The 22,117-nt window shown below is 37.0% G+C and overlaps 1 protein-coding gene across 1 annotated transcript; it reads left to right on the plus strand.

The window, feature by feature from the left end:
- Nucleotides 1–93: 93 nt before the first annotated feature.
- LOC106093489 (protein I'm not dead yet-like) lies at nucleotides 94–20,693 on the plus strand. Its single transcript, XM_059360202.1, has 11 exons — nucleotides 94–273; nucleotides 340–466; nucleotides 536–652; nucleotides 2,870–3,018; nucleotides 3,077–3,191; nucleotides 3,261–3,439; nucleotides 3,507–3,839; nucleotides 19,772–19,965; nucleotides 20,019–20,212; nucleotides 20,283–20,420; nucleotides 20,495–20,693. Exons 1-11 carry the CDS (start codon nucleotides 269–271, stop codon nucleotides 20,612–20,614), a joined length of 1,671 nt encoding a protein of 556 aa, XP_059216185.1. The 5' UTR covers nucleotides 94–268; the 3' UTR covers nucleotides 20,615–20,693.
- The last annotated feature ends 1,424 nt before the right edge of the window (nucleotides 20,694–22,117 follow it).

The following is a 22,117-nucleotide window of genomic DNA, read 5'->3' on the forward strand; positions in this document are numbered from 1 at the left end:
ACTGCCACTCTTACCTAACCTAAGCACCCAGTTTATAGAGATGTCAGAAGTGTAGAACAATGTAAGACATATTTATTATTAAATACTTTCATTTTACTAAATCAACAATAACATAGAAACCTATAATTTAGAATACCATAGTTTTTATATTAAAACCATACGTACAAAAGCCCAGATACATTTTTCAATCTACATAATTGCCTGGAAAATTAAATTGATTTTGTAATATTTTTAATTTCTTGCCTATTCAAACATCTATATAACGAATATGGGGTAAGTTGTAATGAGGAGGAATCTTTTTTCACTCAAAATGATTGCATATAATTGAATAACCCATAGTGATTCCGCAAGACCCTTCAAAACGGATTTGACTGCAAGATTCTTTACCTATCACTGGAGAGGTTTGCTAACTATTGTCATACCTATGGCAGCTAGTCCTTTCGTTTTATGTTTTCCTGGTAGAGCTGTAAGTATTGTGATGGTGTTTTTTTTGTTTTGTTCACCTCTAATCAGTGCACTTCTTCCACTTCTTTAGGAGTTTCGCTGCATGTTTCTGATATTGGTTTGCTGTTTCTATTGGATAACCGAATGTATACCATTGTATGTTACCTCGTTGTTGCCCATATTTGTACTGCCAATAATGAATATTTTGGTAAGTTTAAGGATACCAAAACTGCCCCTTTCCTTTGGTAAAGGATACCAAAACTAACCTGTTCCCTGGGAAAGGGTACTAAAACTACCCTTTACCCTTGAAAATGGTATTTGTACTATCCTTTGCCCTCGGAAATGGTACTTAAATTGACTTTTTCCTGGGAGAGGGTATTAAAACTACCATTTTCCCTGTGAAAGGGTACTAAAACTACCCTCTTCCCTAAGAAAGAGTACTTAAACTACCCTATTCCCTGGAAAAGGGTACTAAAACTACCCTATTCCCTGGAAAAGGGTACTAAGACTACCCTCTTCTTCGGAAAAGGGTAAAAGATGTACCCTATAAAGAGTACTGTAAACCCTGTAAAGAGTACTTAAAGTACCCTATTCCCTAGGAAAGGGTACTAAAACTATCCTATTCCCTGGAAAAGGGTACTAAAAATACCCTATTCCCTGGGAGAGATTACTAAAAGTACCCTATTCCCTGGGAAAGTGTTCTAAAACTACCCCTTCCCTTGGCAAAGTGTGCTAAAACTACCCCCTCCCTTGGCAAAGGGTACTTAAACTACCCTTTCCATTGGCAAAAACTTCTAAAACTACTCTTTCCTCCGATAAAGGAACCTAAAACTACGTTTTCCCTTGGCAAAAGGTACTAAAACTACCCTTTTCCTTTGAAAGGGTGCTAAATCTAACCTTTTCCCTGGAAAAGGATACCCAAACTAACCTTTCCCTTGGGAAAGGGTACTAAACGTGCCATTTCCCTTTGAAAATATGCTAAACATAACCTTTTCCTTCGGAAATCGTACTAAATCTAACCTTTTCCCTGGAAAAGGTTACTCAAACTAACCTTTCCCTTGGGAAAGGGTACTAAACATGCCATTTCCCTTTGAAAATATGCTAAACCTAACCTTTTTCTTCGGAAATCGTACTCAAACTAACCTTTCTCTTTGTAAGGATACTCAACCTATCCTTTACCTTGGAAAATTGTACTAAAAAATCCTTTCCTTTGGGAAAAGATACTAAAACTACACCGTCCCTTTGGAAAGGGTACTAAAACTACCAGTGACCTCGGCAAAGGGTACTAAAAATACCCATTCCCTTGGCAAAGGGTACTAAAACTACGTGTTTCCGTGTACTAAAACTACCCTTTCCCTTGGGAGAGGGTTCTAATTCCTAATCTTTCCCTTGAGAGAGGGTTCTAATTCTTCCCTTTCCTTGAGGAAGGGTACTAAAACTACCCTTCCTTTTTGAAAGAGTCCTAAAACTATCCTTTCTTTTTTCAAAGAGTGCTAAAGCTTCCCTTTCCTTTTTGAAAGGATGCTAAATCTAACCTTTCCCTTTGGTAAGGCTAATTAAAGTGCTCTATTCCTTGGACAAAACTTAAAAAAGTGTTACTAAAACTACCCATTTCCTTGGAACAATATACTACCCTTTCTTTTGACAAATGATACTAAATGTACCTCTGCCCTTGGAGAATTGGGGTAAAACTACATGGGAAAGGGTACGAAATCTACGCTTTCTTTAGGGAAAGGGTTCTAAAACCACCCTTTGCCTTGGCAGCGGGTACTAAAACTACCCTTTCTCTTGGGAAAGGGTTCCACAATTACCGTTTCCGTTGTGAAAGGGTACAAATTATTTTTCCAGGTGGGTGCAGCGACAACTTGCAAGCTCCTCTTGATGAGCCAGGTCGGTCCGGGGAACACAAATGTAACGGTACTCTTCTTGGCACTCTTACTCAGGCGATGGCTTGGCACTGGAGTTGGGGGTCAGCATGGCTGTGCTATGCAGGGGCTACGTAGTTCGATGGTTTCACCACTGCTGGTCAAGGTATAGGGTTCGAGATGGGGTTAGGCTGAACGTCGGCGTAGCACTCATACGGTACTTCCGCCTTCGGAAATTTACTCTCTTATCGGTGCTGATGTTTCTGGATCTTAACTTAGCTGCAGCGTCGATGCCGGTGTTATGTGGTGGAGTTCTGAACGACTCCCGGTCTTCACCTGGGTGTATCGTAAGAGAGTCGGCGTTTAAGTCCGCCTAGGTGTTTTTTTCTCAGTACTTCGCATTTTGGTGGCTAACTAACATAGAACAATGAAAATTCTGATGTGGAATACGCAGAGTTTAGTTCCCATTAGCCCAACTTAGCGTTGCAAGCGTCTCGACCTTCTGTTTAGAACAAAAAAAAAAAAAGACCTCCACTCCTTTACTCTCTTCTTTGTTATAGAGCTCCGAACGTACCTGTCAAAATTATTTCAAGGACACTTTGGCGATGTTTCTAGGAAGTCTCATTGTGGCATCTGCCATAGAATATTGCAATTTGCACAAGAGATTAGCCCTAAAGACCATACTAGTGGTGGGATGCAGTCCCAGAAGGTAAACTGCAACAAATCTCTTAAAAAATATAAAAAAAATTAAAAATGTCTTTTTCTAGATTACATCTGGGTTTGGTTTGTATAACCAGTTTCATATCAATGTGGATTTCAAATTCTGCCACTACAGCCATGATGTGTCCCATAGTAAAAGCGGTGTTGCACGAATTGGAAACGGTATTATGAAAAAAAAAAAATTTTTCAATTTCAACCAGATTTCGATATTTCTCTTTTCTTCGACTAAAGAATAAAGTAGTCGATGTCTGGATGCCCGAAGAGGTGGAACCTGTTACGGAAGGCAAAAAGCATCCTTCACGCATTGCCATGGCATTTTATTTTGGCATAGCCTATGCCTCAACTATAGGTGGTTGTGGAACCTTGATAGGCACTGGTACAAATTTAACCTTTAAGGGAATATTTGAAGGGTAGACTTATCTAAAAGAAAAAAAAAATGAATAAAACAAATATTCAGTTTTTTTCTTTTTTTTTCAGACGCTTTCCTAATGCCACCGATAAAATAGACTTTCCTCATTTCATGGGCTGGGCCATACCAATGGTTATAGTTGACACTATTCTCTTGTTTATCTGTCTACAGTTTACCCATTTGGGTTTATGTCGTCCCCAGAGTCAAACTGGCCTCGAAGTGGCTCGTGGCGGTGAAGCTGCTGATACGGTTAAGGCTGTGGTCATGGCAAAATATGCCGAACTTGGACCCCTTTCAAGTCATGAATGCCAGGTTTTATTTTGGTTCTTGACAATGATTGTTTTGCTGTTCACTCGATCGCCGGGATTCATGCCAGGATGGGGAGATTACTTTAATGCTGTGTAAGTTTGAAAAAACAAAAACAAAAAATCACTGTCAAAACAAAGGTGATGGTCCGAATCCGTTTCTCAGCGAACGGATAGTACTAGTAGTCTTGTCCTAGGGAATGTGTTCGATTTCGTAGGCGAAAGGCTAGTTTAACTACCATTTCATTTGGTAGGATACCAAGACCATTTTCCCAGGGAAACCTTCGTTTTAATACCATTTTCCAAGAAAAAGTCTTACTTTTAGTACAATTTACGAAGGGGAAGGGTAATAAAACTACTTCCATTGGGAAAGGGGAGTTAAAGTACCATTTCCCAAGGAAAGGATAATTTTAATAACATTTCCCAAGGAAAGGGTAGTTTTTGTGACAATTTCCAAGGAAAAGTCTATTTTTAGTAAAATTTTTTTTTAGTAGTTTTACCATTTCCTACGGGAAAGGGTAATTGTAGTAACATTTGCCAATGAAAAGTGTAGTTTTAATACTGTTTTTCAAGGGAAAGGGTAGTTTTAGCACAATTTCCCAAGGGAAAGGGAAGTTTTAGTACCACTTCCTAAGCGAATGGTACGTTATGTAGCAATATGGTAGCTTAAGCACCATTTTCCTAGATTTATGGCATGTTTAGTACCATTTCCCAAGGGTTATGGTAGTTTTAGTATCGTTTCCCAAGGGAAAGGATAGTTTTAGTACCATTTCTCGAGTGTTATGGTAGTTTTAGTACCATTTCCCAAAGATTATGTTAGTTTTAGTAATATTTCCGAAAGGAGAGGATAGCTTTACTACCATTCCCCAAGGGAAGTACCATATTCCAAGAAAAAGGGTAGTATTTCCATCACCATTTCCCAAAAGAATGGGTAACTTTAGTACCATTTCTCAAAGGAAAGGGAAGTTTTAGTACGCGATTACCCAAGGGACATGGAAGTTGTAGTACCATTACCCAGAGAAAAGGTTAGTTTTATCAACATTTCCAAAAGAAAAATGTAGTATTAGTAAATTTTTTGGCGAGGGATGGGCAGAGATCGTACGATTTCCCCAAGGGAAATGGTTATTTTTATCATCAAGGATAGGTAAGTATACTTTCACTACCCGTTCCCAAGAGAAAGGGTAGTTTTACCAAATTTTCCCAAAGCAAAGCGAAGTGTTACTACCGTTTCCCAAAGGAAAGCGAAGTTGTAGTACCACTACCCAGAGAAAAGGTTAGTTTTAGCACCATTTCCAAAGGAAAAGTGTAGTTTTTGTAAATTTTTGCGAGGGGAGTGGACAGTGTTCGTACCATTTCCCAAGGGATAGGGTAGTTTAACCACAACTTCCCAAAGGAAATGGATGTTTAAATACAATTTTCCAAAGGAAAGGGTAGTATCAGTATAAAAGTGTGGTTTTAGTAGCATTTTCCACGGGAAAGGGTAGTTTAACCAACATTTGCTAACGGAAAGAGTACTTTAACTACCATTAGCCGAGGAAAAGGGTTGATTTGCCACCATTGGTAGTTTTACCATAATTTTTCAAGAAAACCGTTAGTTTTACCGTTACATTTCCCAAGGTATACGGTAGTTTTACCAAAGGAAACGTTATTTTACCTAAGGAAACGGTAGTTTTACGACCATTTCTAAAGGGAAAGGGTAGTTTTACCACCATTTCCAATAGGAAAGGGTAGTTTTACCACCATTTCCAAGAGAAAGGATGGTTTTACCACTATTTTTCAATTAAAACGGTGGTTTTACAATTTCCAAAAGAAAAAGGGTAGTTTTACCAAAATTTTTTTAGGAAAGGGTAGTTTTACCCCCATTTCCAAAGGAAAAGACTAGTTTGCCTAGGAAAACGGTGGGTTTACCACCATTTCCCAAGAGAAAGAGTAGTTTTGTAACATTTTCCAAGAACCAGGGCAATTTTGGCACCATTTTCCAAGGAAAAGGGTTTTTTTGCCATTTCTCAAAAAAGTAGTTTTCTACCACCATTTCCCAAGGAAAGGGTACTTTTACCACCATTTCCAAAGCGAAAGGGCACTTTTTCCACCATTTCCAAAGGAAAGGGTAACTTTACCACCACTACCCTTTCCAAAGGGAAAGGGTAGTTTTACCACCGTTTGCCTAGGAAAAGGGCAGTTTTGTTCACCATCTCTCAAGTTTTGCCACCATTTGCCTGGGGTAAGGGAAGTTTTGCCATCATTTTCTAAGAAAAGGGTTAGTTTTACCAGCATTTCCCAAGGGAATGGGTAGTTTTACCACCATTTCCCAAGGGAATGGGTAGTTTTACCAGCATTTCCCAAGGGAATGGGTAGTTTTACCACCATTTCCCAAGGAAATGGGTAGTTTTACCACCATTTCCAAAGGAAAGGGTAACTTTACCACCATTTCCAAAGGGAAAGGGTAGTTTTACCACCGTTTGCCGAGGAAAAGGAAACGTTACCACCATTTCCAAAGGGAAAGTGTAGTTTTACCACCGTTTGCCTAGGAAAAGGGCAGTTTTATCACCATCTCCCAAGTTTTGCCACCATTTGCCTGGGGTAAGGGAAGTTTTGCCATCATTTTCTAACAAAAGGGTTAGTTTTACCACCATTTCCCAAGGGAAAGGGTAGTTTTGCCCCATTTCCCAAGGAAAGGGGTAGTTTCACCACCATTTACCAAGAGATAGGGTAGTTTTACCAGTATTTCCCAAGGGAAGGGGTAGTTTTACCACCATTTCCCAAGGGAATGGGTAGTTTTACCACCATTTCCCAAGGGAATGGGTAGTTTTACCACTGTTTTCCAAGGAAAACGGTAGTTTCACCACCATTTCCCAAGGGAAAGGGCAGTTTTGTTACATTTTCCAAGAAAAAGGGCAGTTTTAGCACCATTTTCCAAGGAAAAGGGTTTTTTTTGCCATTTCTCAAAAAAGTAGTTTTCTACCACCATTTCCCAAGGAAAGGGTACTTTTAACATGTCCGTGAAGATAAATTTGAATATAACTTAGCCAAGACACAAACCTGACATTTTAACAGAGCTATGTTAAGTGATAAACAGAGCACTGTTAACTAATTTTCTTTTGTATTTTAAATAAAAAAAATCATTTTTAGCATTTTCTCACCAAATATTTTCTAAAATCACTTGCTAAAGAATTTATCTACAACTATAAAATGCTTAATAATAGCTAAACCCTCAAACCTCTATGCCAACAATATTTTTTGAAGACCTATATGACCCATTTTTAAAATGGCAATGCAGTGCACTCGTCATAGATAGGTGATACAAACTAATACCAGAATTAGCCCCTACCAAGAGCTTTTAGAATCAGAAGTCTCCGTATTCAAATTGTATTTCAGATCGGAGATATTTCGCCCCAAAAGTTATATTTGAATTTAACATAATGGCCCACTGTGCTGGACTGGTCATAGATAGGTGATACAAACTAATACCAGGATTAGCCCATACCAAGAGCTTTTAGAATCAGAAGTCCAAATATTCAAATTGTATTTCAGATCGGAGATATTTCGCCCCAAAAGTTATATTTGAATTTAACATAATGGCCCACTGTGCTGGACTGGTCATAGATAGGTGATACAAACTAATACCAGAATCAGCTCCTACCAAGAGCTATTAGAATCAGAAGTCCCCATATTCAAATTGTATTTCAGATCGGAGATATTTCGCCCCAAAAGTTATATTTGAATTTAACATAATGGCCCACTGTGCTGGACTGGTCATAGATAGGTGATACAAACTAATACCAGAATTAGCCCATACCAAGAGCTTTTAGAATCAGAAGTCCAAATATTCAAATTGTATTTCAGATCGGAGATATTTCGCCCCAAAAGTTATATTTGAATTTAACATTATGGCCCACTGTGCTGGACTGGTCATAGATAGGTGATACAAACTAATACCAGAATTAGCCCCTACCAAAAGCTATTAGAATCAGCAGTCCCCATATTCAAATTGTATTTCAGATCGGAGATGTTTCGCTCCGAAAGTTATATTTGAATTTAACATAATGGCCCACTGTGCTGGACTGGTCATAGATAGGTGATACAAACTAATACCAGAATTAGCCCCTACCAAGAGCTTTTAGAATCAGAGGTCCCCATATTCAAATTGTATTTCAGATCGGAGATATTTCACCCCAAAAGTTATATTTGAATTTAACATAATGGCCCACTGTGCTGGACTGGTCATAGATAGGTGATACAAACTAATACCAGAATTAGCCCCTACCAAGAGCTTTTAGAATCAGAAGTCCCCATATTCAAATTGTATTTCAGATCGGAGATATTTCACCCCAAAAGTTATATTTAAATTTAACATAATGGCCCACTGTGCTGGACTGGTCATAAATAGGTGATACAAACTAATACCAGAATTAGCCCCTACCAAGAGCTTTTAGAATCAGAAGTCTCCATATTCAAATTGTATTTCAGATCGGAGATATTTCACCCCAAAAGTTATATTTGAATTTAACATAATGGCCCACTGTGCTGGACTGGTCATAGATAGGTGATACAAACTAATACCAGAATTAGCTCCTACCAAGAGCTATTAGAATCAGAAGTTCCCATATTCAAATTGTATTTCAGATCGGAGATATTTCGTCCCAAAAGTTATATTTGAATTTAACATAATGGCCCACTGTGCTGGACTGGTCATAGATAGGTGATACAAACTAATACCAGAATTAGCCCCTACCAAGAGCTTTTAGAATCAGAAGTCTCCGTATTCAAATTGTATTTCAGATCGGAGATATTTCACCCCAAAAGTTATATTTGAATTTAACATAATGGCCCACTGTGCTGGACTGGTCATAGATAGGTGATACAAACTAATACCAGAATTAGCCCCTACCAAGAGCTTTTAGAATCAGAAGTCCCCATATTCAAATTGTATTTCAGATCGGAGATATTTCACCCCAAAAGTTATATTTGAATTTAACATAATGGCCCACTGTGCTGGACTGGTCATAGATAGGTGATACAAACTAATACCAGAATTACCCCTACAAAGAGCTATAAGAATCAGAAGTCCCCATATTCAAATTGTATTTCAGATCGGAGATATTTCACCCCAAAAGTTATATTTGAATTTAACATAATGGCCCACTGTGCTGGACTGGTCATAGATAGGTGATACAAACTAATACCAGAATTAGCCCCTACCAAGAGCTATTAGAATCACAAGTCCCCATATTCAAATTGTATTTCAGATCGGAGATATTTCGCCCCAAAAGTTATATTTGAATTTAACATTATGGCCCACTGTGCTGGACTGGTCATAGATAGGTGATACAAACTAATACCAGAATTAGCCCCTACCAAGAGCTTTTAGAATCAGAAGTCTCCATATTCAAATTGTATTTCAGATCGGAGATATTTCGCCCCAAAAGTTATATTTGAATTTAACATAATGGCCCACTGTGCTGGACTGGTCATAGATAGGTGATACAAACTAATACCAGAATCAGCTCCTACCAAGAGCTATTAGAATCAGAAGTCCCCATATTCAAATTGTATTTCAGATCGGAGATATTTCGCCCCAAAAGTTATATTTGAATTTAACATAATGGCCCACTGTGCTGGACTGGTCATAGATAGGTGATACAAACTAATACCAGAATTAGCCCATACCAAGAGCTTTTAGAATCAGAAGTCCAAATATTCAAATTGTATTTCAGATCGGAGATATTTCGCCCCAAAAGTTATATTTGAATTTAACATTATGGCCCACTGTGCTGGACTGGTCATAGATAGGTGATACAAACTAATACCAGAATTAGCCCCTACCAAAAGCTATTAGAATCAGCAGTCCCCATATTCAAATTGTATTTCAGATCGGAGATGTTTCGCTCCGAAAGTTATATTTGAATTTAACATTATGGCCCACTGTGCAGGACTGGTCATAGATAGGTGATACAAACTAATACCATAATTAGCCCCTACCAAGAGCTTTTAGAATCACAAGTCCCCATATTCAAATTGTATTTCAGATCGGAGATATTTCGGCCCAAAAGTTATATTTGAATTTAACATAATGGCCCACTGTGCAGGACTGGTCATAGATAGGTGATACCAACTAATACCAGAATTAGCCCCTATCAAGAGCTATTAGAATCAGAAGTCCCCATATTCAAATTGTATTTCAGATCGGAGATATTTCGCCCCAAAAGTTATATTTGAATTTAACATAATGGCCCACTGTGCTGGACTGGTCATAGATAGGTGATACAAACTAATACCAGAATTAGCCCCTACCAAGAGCTATTAGAATCAGAAGTCCCCATATTCAAATTGTATTTCAGATCGGAGATATTTCGTCCCAAAAGTTATATTTGAATTTAACATAATGGCCCACTGTGCTGGACTGGTCATAGATAGGTGATACAAACTAATACCAGAATTAGCCCCTACCAAGAGCTTTTAGAATCAGAAGTCCCCATATTCAAATTGTATTTCAGATCGGAGATATTTCGCCCCAAAAGTTATATTTGAATTTAACATTATGGCCCACTGTGCTGGACTGGTCATAGATAGGTGATACAAACTAATACCGGAATTAGCCCCTACCAAGAGCTATTAGAATCAGAAGTCCCCATATTCAAATTGTATTTCAGATCGGAGATATTTCACCCCAAAAGTTATATTTGAATTCATCATAGGTCATAGATAGGTGATACAAATTCATACATATAGCGATGGATGAAACAAATTAGATTTGTTTAAATTGAGGAAAATATAACATTTAAATTTAAAAAGTATAAAATTAATATAAAGAAATAATATAATTAATAGTAATAAAATAACTAAAAAGTGGGCTGCCTACGGGTTTCTAACTTGCGATACTTCTATTACAAAGCGTACGCGCTAACCACTAAGCTAGATCCGACTACAAATTCGGTTGGCCATAGGCAGATAAGCACAAACGATAATTCTTTCATTTTTCATAAATCAAGGATCCAGAGAAAACCAAGAAGCCGAATGCTAAAAATAGAAACATGTTTTCACATATGTTCAGAATCATACTCTCACACTTTGCTTTCTGTATTATGTATGCATCATACACATTAACAGAAAATTGAAAGCACTCACAGAGAAAAATATGCATAAGAATTCCACGTGCTAAAAATAGAACAAAACAGAGTTTCGTATTATTCAGATCGCTACTGAGCTCTAACAAGGTTTTTGATGTCAAACAATGTTATGCCTGGTACGTTCGTTTCTTGCAACATTTTTTCCGTGGCAACCTTTTTTAGATAAAAGATTTTAAAGCAAAAAAAAACTTGCTGATTGCATTTAGTAGGACATTCCCTCATTACTTATGAAACATTTTTCTCAACACTTCATTGAGATTTTTGTAGTGTTTCAAAAAAGTAACCGTGAAAAATATGTGTTTTCACCTGTGAAAATCGAATATAGTACTGGCCTTTAAACGTATTAAGACAATCGGTAACACATTCTTAGATGATAAAAACAATATTTATCTTAATTAAATGTTTTATACTTCAAAAATTCCTTTACGTAGAATATTTTTCGCCAAAAAAAAAGATTTTAAAATCAATACATTTCATTCAAATACACAAAAAATATCCAATGCTTACACTCTGCGCCGCCAAAATTACAACTTCATAGAATGTTTACACTGGATGCTAAAACGTGTTTTATAACTATGTTGTCATTTATGTGCTTAAACGGCATGTTTCACTAAAGAAAATATTAAAAAAAAAAAATTCAAGGTTGGAAGTGAGTATTACTGTAAAATACGAACCTAATTCTGGCCTTAAGGCAAAACGCAATGAAATTGCAAGAATATTTTCTCTAAAGACAATTTTAATGAAATGTTGTCTAAAGTTGAAATGTCAATGAAACCTTTCCTTAAGACAAAATTAAATAATACATAATATAATAAAGCTATTAAATAATTTTTTGAATTATCCTAATCGAGGGAACTTAAACTGGGACACAAGAAACTTGCGCTTCTTCCTGTGAATAGATAATAATGCTAAATTCTTTAATACTACTAAGCTTATATTAACTTCATTAAGTATATAAATAAATGTTAGATTTGTTTAAATGGGGGAAAATAAAACAAACAAAAATTAACTTTCCACGAGAACCGAACACGTTTCATTGTTTAAACAACGCGTACGCGCTAACCACTACGCCAACTTCGACTTGAATCCAAATCTTGAATTCTTTAACAAATGAAATTCATTTAAATCACCTTTTTTCGTTAACGAAAAGAAAATCGTGAGTTAAAAGTGTTTTCTTTAACGACAAGAAATAAAAATCATCATATAGAGTGGTTTTAGAGTATTTTTCAATTGTTTTTTCTTAAAAGATTTCGGATACGTGTGCATAATCTATTAATAAGCGCGGTTAACACTTTTTCTACATAATAGTGTACATTTTATTGATATTTGTGATGTTTTTAAGTTTAAATAAGAAGATTTACAGGCTATGAGAAAATTATTTTTTATCTGTCACTTTCGTCCTTTTCTTTTTTAGCTGGAGTTGTCAAAGTAAAAAATTACAGACGATTTCAGTTAACGATGAATTAGAGAATAACGTAATCGTTAGCGCAAACGATTATTTGTCGACAAATTTTACTCAACGATATAAATTACAGAATCCCAGTACAGAGTTGCATATTATTTATAAAGGCCGCTACCAAGCTCATCCGAGATATTCGATGATACACACGGTGGCAAATGACGATATACGTATCCATCGATATACCATCGTTTTTTAGCTGAAAAACGTTTCGTCAAAAAAAAGTTTATAAATATAAATATTTGTTTTCATTCAATTATAAAAATATGTCCAATGATTTCAATATAACCTACTACGCCAAAATTACATTCTCATAATATGTTTACACTTATTGTTAAATCAATGTGTATGACTTTATTTTAATTGGCTATGACAGAACATTTGTTCCACGTAAAATATCGTTCCAAGCGCCTGTATGACTATGTTGCCATTTATGTGCTTACGCATTGGCGTGTGTCTCCGTTCCATCCAAGTCGAAGTTGGTGCATTGGTTAGCGCGTACGCGTTGTATGACTAATATCGCGGGTTCGGTTCTCGTTGACTGTTATTTTTTTTATTTTCCTTTATTCAAACAAATCTAATTTTTTTTTTAATTAGTTTGTATATTTATGTACTTATTAAAGTTAATATAAGCTTAGTAGTATAGAAACATTTAGTATTAACTACAAAGTCTATCATATAAAAAAATTTAATAATCAATATGTGAATTATTGGTAAATATTGTTTATTCACAGGTAGAAGCGCAAGTTTCTTGTGTCCCAGTTTAAGTTCCCTCGATTAGGATAATTCAAAAAATTATTTAATAGCTTTATTATATTATGTATTATTTAATTTTGTCTTAAGGAAAGGTTTCATTGACATTTCAACTTTAGACAACATTTCATTAAAATTGTCTTTAGAGAAAATATTCTTGCAATTTCATTGCGTTTTGCCTTAAGGCCAGAATTAGGTTCGTATTTTACAGTAATACTCACTTCCAACCTTGAATTTTTTTTTTTTTAATATTTTCTTTAGTGAAACATGCCGTTTAAGCACATAAATGACAACATAGTTATAAAACACGTTTTAGCATCCAGTGTAAACATTCTATGAAGTTGTAATTTTGGCGGCGCAGAGTGTAAGCGTTGGATATTTTTTGTGTATTTGAATGAAATGTATTGATTTTAAAATCTTTTTTTTTGGCGAAAAATATTCTACGTAAAGGAATTTTTGAAGTATAAAACATTTAATTAAGATAAATATTGTTTTTATCATCTAAGAATGTGTTACCGATTGTCTTAATACGTTTAAAGGCCAGTACTATATTCGATTTTCACAGGTGAAAACACATATTTTTCACGGTTACTTATTTGAAACACTACAAAAATCTCAATGAAGTGTTAAGAAAAATGTTTCATAAGTAATGAGGGAATGTCCTACTAAATGCAATCAGCAAGTTTTTTTTTGCTTTAAAATCTTTTATCTAAAAAAGGTTGCCACGGAAAAAATGTTGCAAGAAACGAACGTACCAGGCATAACATTGTTTGACATCAAAAACCTTGTTAGAGCTCAGTAGCGATCTGAATAATACGAAACTCTGTTTTGTTCTATTTTTAGCACGTGGAATTCTTATGCATATTTTTCTCTGTGAGTGCTTTCAATTTTCTGTTAATGTGTATGATGCATACATAATACAGAAAGCAAAGTGTGAGAGTATGATTCTGAACATATGTGAAAACATGTTTCTATTTTTAGCATTCGGCTTCTTGGTTTTCTCTGGATCCTTGATTTATGAAAAATGAAAGAATTATCGTTTGTGCTTATCTGCCTATGGCCAACCGAATTTGTAGTCGGATCTAGCTTAGTGGTTAGCGCGTACGCTTTGTAATAGAAGTATCGCAAGTTAGAAACCCGTAGGCAGCCCACTTTTTAGTTATTTTATTACTATTAATTATATTATTTCTTTATATTAATTTTATACTTTTTTAAATTTAAATGTTATATTTTCCTCAATTTAAACAAATCTAATTTGTTTCATCCGTCGCTATATGTATGAATTTGTATCACCTATCTATGACCTATGATGAATTCAAATATAACTTTTGGGGCGAAATATATCCGATCTGAAATACAATTTGAATATGGGGACTTCTGATTCTAATAGCTCTTGATAGGGGCTAATTCTGGTATTAGTTGGTATCACCTATCTATGACCAGTCCAGCACAGTGGGCCATTATGTTAAATTCAAATATAACTTTTGGGACGAAATATCTCCGATCTGAAATACAATTTGAATATGGGGACTTGTGATTCTAAAAGCTCTTGGTAGGCGCTAATTATGGTATTAGTTTGTATCACCTATCTATGACCAGTCCAGCACAGTGGGCCATTATGTTAAATTCAAATATAACTTTTGGGGTGAAATATCTCCGATCTGAAATACAATTTGAATATGGGGACTTCTGATTCTAAAAGCTCTTGGTATGGGCTAATTCTGGTATTAGTTTGTATCACCTATCTATGACCAGTCCAGCACAGTGAGCCATTATGTTAAATTCAAATATAACTTTTGGGGCGAAATATCTCCGATCTGAAATACAATTTGAATATGGGGACTTCTGATTCTACTAGCTCTTGGTAGGAGCTAATTCTGGTATTAGTTTGTATCACCTATCTATGACCAGTCCAGCACAGTGGGCCATTATGTTAAATTCAAATATAACTTTTGGGGCGAAATATCTCCGATCTGAAATACAATTTGAATATGGAGACTTCTGATTCTAAAAGCTCTTGGTAGGGGCTAATTCTGGTATTAGTTTGTATCACCTATCTATGACCAGTCCAGCACAGTGGGCCATTATGTTAAATTCAAATATAACTTTTGGGGTGAAATATCTCCGATCTGAAATACAATTTGAATATGGGGACTTCTGATTCTAATAGCTCTTGGTAGGGGCTAATTCTGGTATTAGTTTGTATCACCTATCTATGACCAGTCCAGCATAGTGGGCCATTATGCTAAATTCAAATATAACTTTTGGGGTGAAATATCTCCGATCTGAAATACAATTTGAATATGGGGACTTCTGATTCTAAAAGCTCTTGGTAGGGGCTAATTCTGGTATTAGTTTGTATCACCTATCTATGACCAGTCCAGCACAGTGGGCCATTATGGTAAAATTCAAATATAACTTTTGGGGCGAAATATCTCCGATCTGAAATACAATTTGAACATGGGGACTTCTGATTCTAATAGCTCTTGGTAGGGGCTAATTCTGGTATTAGTTTGTATCGCCTATCTATGACCAGTCCAGCACAGTGGGCCATAATGTTAAATTCAAATATAACTTTTGGGGCGAAATATCTCCGATCTGAAATACAATTTGAATATGGGGACTGCTGATTCTAATAGCTTTTGGTAGGGGCTAATTCTGGTATTAGTTTGTATTGCCTATCTATGACCAGTCCAGCACAGTGGGCCATAATGTTAAATTCAAATATAACTTTTGGGGCGAAATATCTCCGATCTGAAATACAATTTGAACATGGGGACTTCTGATTCTAATAGCTCTTGGTAGGGGCTAATTCTGGTATTAGTTTGTATCACCTATCTATGACCAGTCCAGCACAGTGGGCCATAATGTTAAATTCAAATATAACTTTTGGGGCGAAATATCTCCGATCTGAAATACAATTTGAATATGGCGACTTGTGATTCTAAAAGCTCTTTGTAGGGGCTAATTCTGGTATTAGTTTGTATCGCCTATCTATGACCAGTCCAGCACAGTGGGCCATAATGTTAAATTCAAATATAACTTTTGGGGCGAAATATCTCCGATCTGAAATACAATTTGAATATGGGGACTTCTGATTCTAATAGCTCTTTGTAGGGGCTAATTCTGGTATTAGTTTGTATCACCTATCTATGACCAGTCCAGCACAGTGGGCCATTATGGTAAATTCAAATATAACTTTTGGGGCGAAATATCTCCGATCTGAAATACAATTTGAATATTTGGACTTCTGATTCTAATAGCTCTTGGTAGGGGCTAATTCTGGTATTAGTTTGTATCACCTATCTATGACCAGTCCAGCACAGTGGGCCATTATGGTAAATTCAAATATAACTTTTGGGGCGAAATATCTCCGATCTGAAATACAATTTGAATATTTGGACTTCTGATTCTAATAGCTCTTGGTAGGGGCTAATTCTGGTATTAGTTTGTATCACCTATCTATGACCAGTCCAGCACAGTGGGCCATAATGTTAAATTCAAATATAACTTTTGGGGCGAAATATCTCCGATCTGAAATACAATTTGAATATGGCGACTTGTGATTCTAAAAGCTCTTTGTAGGGGCTAATTCTGGTATTAGTTTGTATCGCCTATCTATGACCAGTCCTGCACAGTGGGCCATAATGTTAAATTCAAATATAACTTTCGGAGCGAAACATCTCCGATCTGAAATACAATTTGAATATGGGGACTTCTGATTCTAATAGCTCTTTGTAGGGGCTAATTCTGGTATTAGTTTGTATCACCTATCTATGACCAGTCCAGCACAGTGGGCCATAATGTTAAATTCAAATATAACTTTTGGGGCGAAATATCTCCGATCTGAAATACAATTTGAATATTTGGACTTCTGATTCTAATAGCTCTTGGTAGGGGCTAATTCTGGTATTAGTTTGTATCACCTATCTATGACCAGTCCAGCACAGTGGGTCATTATGTTAAATTCAAATATAAATTTTGGGGCGAAATATCTCCGATCTGAAATACAATTTGAATATGGGGACTTCTGATTCTAATAGCTCTTGGTAGGGGCTAATTCTGGTATTAGTTTGTATCACCTATCTATGACCAGTCCAGCACAGTGGGCCATTATGTTAAATTCAAATACAACTTTTGGGCCGAAATATCTCCGATCTGAAATACAATTTGAATATGGGGACTTCTGATTCTAAAAGCTCTTTGTAGGGGCTAATTCTGGTATTATTTTGTATCACCTATCTATGACCAGTCCTGCACAGTGGGCCATAATGTTAAATTCAAATATAACTTTCGGAGCGAAACATCTCCGATCTGAAATACAATTTGAATATGGGGACTGCTGATTCTAATAGCTTTTGGTAGGGGCTAATTCTGGTATTAGTTTGTATCGCCTATCTATGACCAGTCCAGCACAGTGGGCCATAATGTTAAATTCAAATATAACTTTTGGGGCGAAATATCTCCGATCTGAAATACAATTTGAATATGGGGACTTCTGATTCTAATAGCTCTTGATAGGGGCTAATTCTGGTATTAGTTTGTATCACCTATCTATGACCAGTCCAGCACAGTGGGCCATTATGTTAAATTCAAATATAACTTTTGGGGCGAAATATCTCCGATCTGAAATACAATTTGAATATGGGGACTTCTGATTCTAATAGCTCTTTGTAGGGGCTAATTCTGGTATTAGTTTGTATCACCTATCTATGACCAGTCCAGCACAGTGGGTCATTATGTTAAATTCAAATATAACTTTTGGGGCGAAATATCTCCGATCTGAAATACAATTTGAATATGGGGACTTCTGATTCTAATAGCTCTTTGTAGGGGCTAATTCTGGTATTAGTTTGTATCACCTATCTATGACGAGTGCACTGCATTGCCATTTTAAAAATGGGTCATATAGGTCTTCAAAAAATATTGTTGGCATAGAGGTTTGAGGGTTTAGCTATTATTAAGCATTTTATAGTTGTAGATAAATTCTTTAGCAAGTAATTTTAGAAAATATTTGGTGAGAAAATGCTAAAAGTGATTTTTTTTATTTAAAATACAAAAGAAAATTAGTTAACAGTGCTCTGTTTATCACTTTACATAGCTCTGTTAAAATGTCAGGTTTGTGTCTTGGCTAAGTTATATTCAAATTTATCTTCACGGACATACTTTTAACACCATTTCTCAAAGGGAAAGGGTAGTTTTACCACCATTTCCAAAGGAAAGGGTAACTTTACCACCATTTCCAAAGGGAAAGGGTAGTTTTACCACCGTTTGCCTAGGAAAAGGGCAGTTTTGTTCACCATCTCCCAAGTTTTGCCACCATTTCCAAAGGGAAAGGGTACTTTTATCACCATTTCCAAAGGAAAGGGTAACTTTACCACTATTTCCAAAGGGAAAGGGTAGTTTTACCACCGTTTGCCTAGGAAAAGGGCAGTTTTGTTCACCATCTCCCAAGTTTTGCCACCATTTGCCTGGGGTAAGGGAAGTTTTGCCATCATTTTCTAAGAAAAGGGTTAGTTTTATCACCATTTCCCAAGGGAAAGGGTAGTTTTGCCCCATTTCCCAAGGAAAGTGGTAGTTTAACCACCATTTACTAAGGGAAAGGGTAGTTTCACCACCATTTACCAAGAGATAGGGTAGTTTTACCAGTATTTCCCAAGGGAAGGGGTAGTTTTACCACCATTTCCCAAGGGAATGGGTAGTTTTACCACCATTTCCCAAGGGAATGGGTAGTTTTACCACTGTTTTCCAAGGAAAACGGTAGTTTCACCACCATTTTCCAAGGGAAAGGCTAGTTTTGTAACATTTTCCAAGAAGAAGGGCAGTTTTAGCACCATTTTCCAAGGAAAAAAATTGTTGTGTCATTTCTCAAAAAAGGTGGTTTTTTTAACATTTCCCAATGAAAAACTTAGTTTTGTAACATTTCCCAAGGGAAAGGGCGGTTTTGGCATCATTTCCTACGAGAAAAGTATAGGTTTAGTGCAAGTTTTCAAGGGAAACGGTAGTTATAGTGCCATTTTCCAAGGGACAGGGTAGTTTTAGTAACGTTTCCTAAAGGGAAGCGTAATTTTGGAAAGGGTAGTTTAACCACCTTTTCCCAAAGAAAGGGGAAATTTTCATTTCCCCATGGAGAAGGTAGTTTTAGTACTATATCCCAGAGTAAGCGTAATGGTACTAAAACCATTTCCCTGGGGAAAGGTTTGTTAAGTAGCTTTTAACAAGGGATAGCGTAGTTTCCATAGCATTTCCCAAGTTTTTATAGCATTTCCCAAGGAAGCACGTAGTTTTCATAGCATTTTCCAGGGAAGCGCGTAGTTTTCATAGCATTTTTGAAAGGAAAGTCTAATTTTCATACCATTACCCAAGTGCGTAGTTATCACAGCATCAAGTAAGAGCAAGTATACTAAAACTACCCATTCCCATGAAAAATTATACTAAATTTACGCCTACCCAAAACTAGCCGCTCCTATAGGGAATGGTACTAACACTTTTTTTTTTTTCTTTGATAAATGGTACTTAAACTTCTCTTTCCTTTGGGAAATGGTACTAAAACTTATCCTTCCCAAGGGAAATTATACTAAAACTAACCTTTCCCTTGCGAGCGGGTGTTAATAAGTTTATGATTTGGCTGATTTGACCAACTTTTGATTTGAATGTTTCCTTTAGTATTTTCTTGTATTGCTTTTTAGGCCCATAAAAACCTCTGCAGCGGTTATGTTATCACTATTGGCCCTATTTCTGTTTCCCATGAGTTGTTCGTTTTGGAATCACTTGAAATCTAAAGGTAATATAAAAGGACCCTATCCTGCTGTACGCGAAAAAGCTTTGATGTCTTGGGAATTTACTCATGCCAATACACCTTGGGGTCTGGTTTTCTTATTGGGTAAGAAACCGAATTTTTGATATGTCTCCTTAACTCATCAGAGATATTGCTAGGTGGTGGTTTCGCATTGGCCGATGCCAGTCAAGAAAGTGGCATGGCCAAATTGCTGGGAGAGGCTTTGTCCGGTTTGTCAGCATGGCCGGACTTGGCTGTGCAAGGTGCTGCCATATTTGCCGGAACTTTTCTAACTAACTTTAGTGCTAATGTGCCAATATGCAATATTCTAATACCTGTAGTACAAGAACTGGTGACTTGTTTATTATTTATTATAATTTGTCTAAAGCTTTTTTAATTTAAGTGACCTTTTCACTTTCCAGGCTGTTGCTATTAAAATGAATCCCATAATGTTGGTATTTCCAGCTGGCATTGCCACCAGCATGGCCTTCCATTTGCCTGTGGGAACTCCACCAAATGCTATTATATCTGGTTATGCAGGCATTAAAAGCAAATATATGGTAGCTATGAAGCTTGTCCATGCTAAGGTGGGGGAAATTCCTAACTCTTTTACTTTCTGTTTCTGTTTTCCCAGGCTGAAGCCGGCATCCTGCCAACAATTTTTACAATGCTTGTGCTTTTGTTAAATGTCCAAACCATGCATTATGTTATATATCCTTCTAGAGAGTTTCCCGAATGGGCTGCAACTGCTTAATAACTTACCTTTTAGAAAAGATAATATTCTATGATATAAACTTCTTCAGCAATAAATGAAATATATTTGTTGTAAATAATGATTTTAAGTTTAAAATGATGTAGGATAAACATAGTCGATGCAGTAAGCCACTGACCGCTTCTGAGTACCTAAGAAAGTAAGTCGCCGGAGTCTAAGAGTGTTAGTGGTGGATCCTAACCAAGTTCTATCCCTTTTATGTAAGCTTCCTAGGGTCTTAAGCAGGGTATTCTGTTCAGCGGAACGCTGTCATATAAAACACGTCGGCGACACGTTGCCTAAAATTAGGCGCAAAAGTAGTGCAAGCAATAGAAGACATTGATGAAAATGTCAACAGGATAACGACTGTACTGGTGGGGTCCTTCGTAGATAGTTGTCCTATTCGAGAAAGCCTAGGCAAGTTATGCGACACCAAAGGCCTACAGACCTATAAACCTTACGTCCTTTCTACTCCAAACCATGGCACGTATTGTGGACACCTATGCCTATGCCTATGTGAAGGGAAGGTCGGTGGATACTGGCCTGCACGAGGTTGTGCATAAAATAGAAGAATCCTTAACTTACACACTGGATCCTTAACTTACACATGTGCGGACCGGCACACTGAACCAATCCTTAGACCAGTACCGGGTGGACCCGTTCCTTAGAGACTGGATAAACCATATTCTAAGGATTGACATCGTGGGGGCTTTTAACAATGTGCGGACCGGTACACTGAACCAATCCTTAGACCAGTACCGAATGGACCCGGTCCTTAGAGACTGGATAAACCATATTCTAAGGAACAGGTGGATAAATTGTGTGTCACATGACATTAATATAAGGGAGGCACGCCACAGAGATGTATTTTATAGCCACTCCTATGGGTGACCACTATAAATGACCTATTACGGATTCTGACTGAGGAGGGATTTGAGCCCGTCTGCTACGCAGAGGATGTTATAATACTTCTAAGGGGTACGGATCCGAACCAGCTATGCAAAGGGCCGACTGGGCTAGACACAGATGTCTCAGTGTTAAACAAGAGAAGACTGAAATATGCCTGTTCACGAGGAAGACGAAGGTGGGCCAGGTAACGCACCACGATTCCTCAATAAGACGATTTCGATATCTGACAAGGTCAAATACTTAGGTGTGATCTTGGACAGGAAACTGAATTGGAAGTGTCACATTCAGGAGCGTACTGAGAAGTCTCACAGATGTTGGGCACTATGTAGACAAGCCGTAGGTTCGAAATGGGGCCTGAATCCGAGGATAGTCCACTGGCTCTACAGGAGCGTGATTAGAGCAATACTAACTTGCGCCTCAGTAGTTTGGTGGACTGCTATGGAGAAAAAGTGCAACATAAGGACCATACAACGGGTTCAGAGAACATTTTGTGTTGGCATAGACGGAGCGATGAGGACCACGCCCACTAGGGCACTGGAGACTATACTATATATCCGATCCATTGACATACAGATAAAGTGTGTGGCAGCCACTGGG

The sequence above is a fragment of the Stomoxys calcitrans genome, chromosome 1 (assembly GCF_963082655.1).
Source record: "Stomoxys calcitrans chromosome 1, idStoCalc2.1, whole genome shotgun sequence".
NCBI classification, from domain to species: Eukaryota; Metazoa; Arthropoda; class Insecta; order Diptera; family Muscidae; genus Stomoxys; species Stomoxys calcitrans.

Coding starts and splice junctions, on each gene's coding strand:
- LOC106093489 (XM_059360202.1), top strand. Junction 467..535: donor TATGTTTTCCTGGTAGAGCT/GTAAGTATTGTG, acceptor CCACTTCTTTAG/GAGTTTCGCTGCATGTTTCT. Junction 20,421..20,494: donor GCATTAAAAGCAAATATATG/GTAGCTATGAAG, acceptor CTGTTTTCCCAG/GCTGAAGCCGGCATCCTGCC.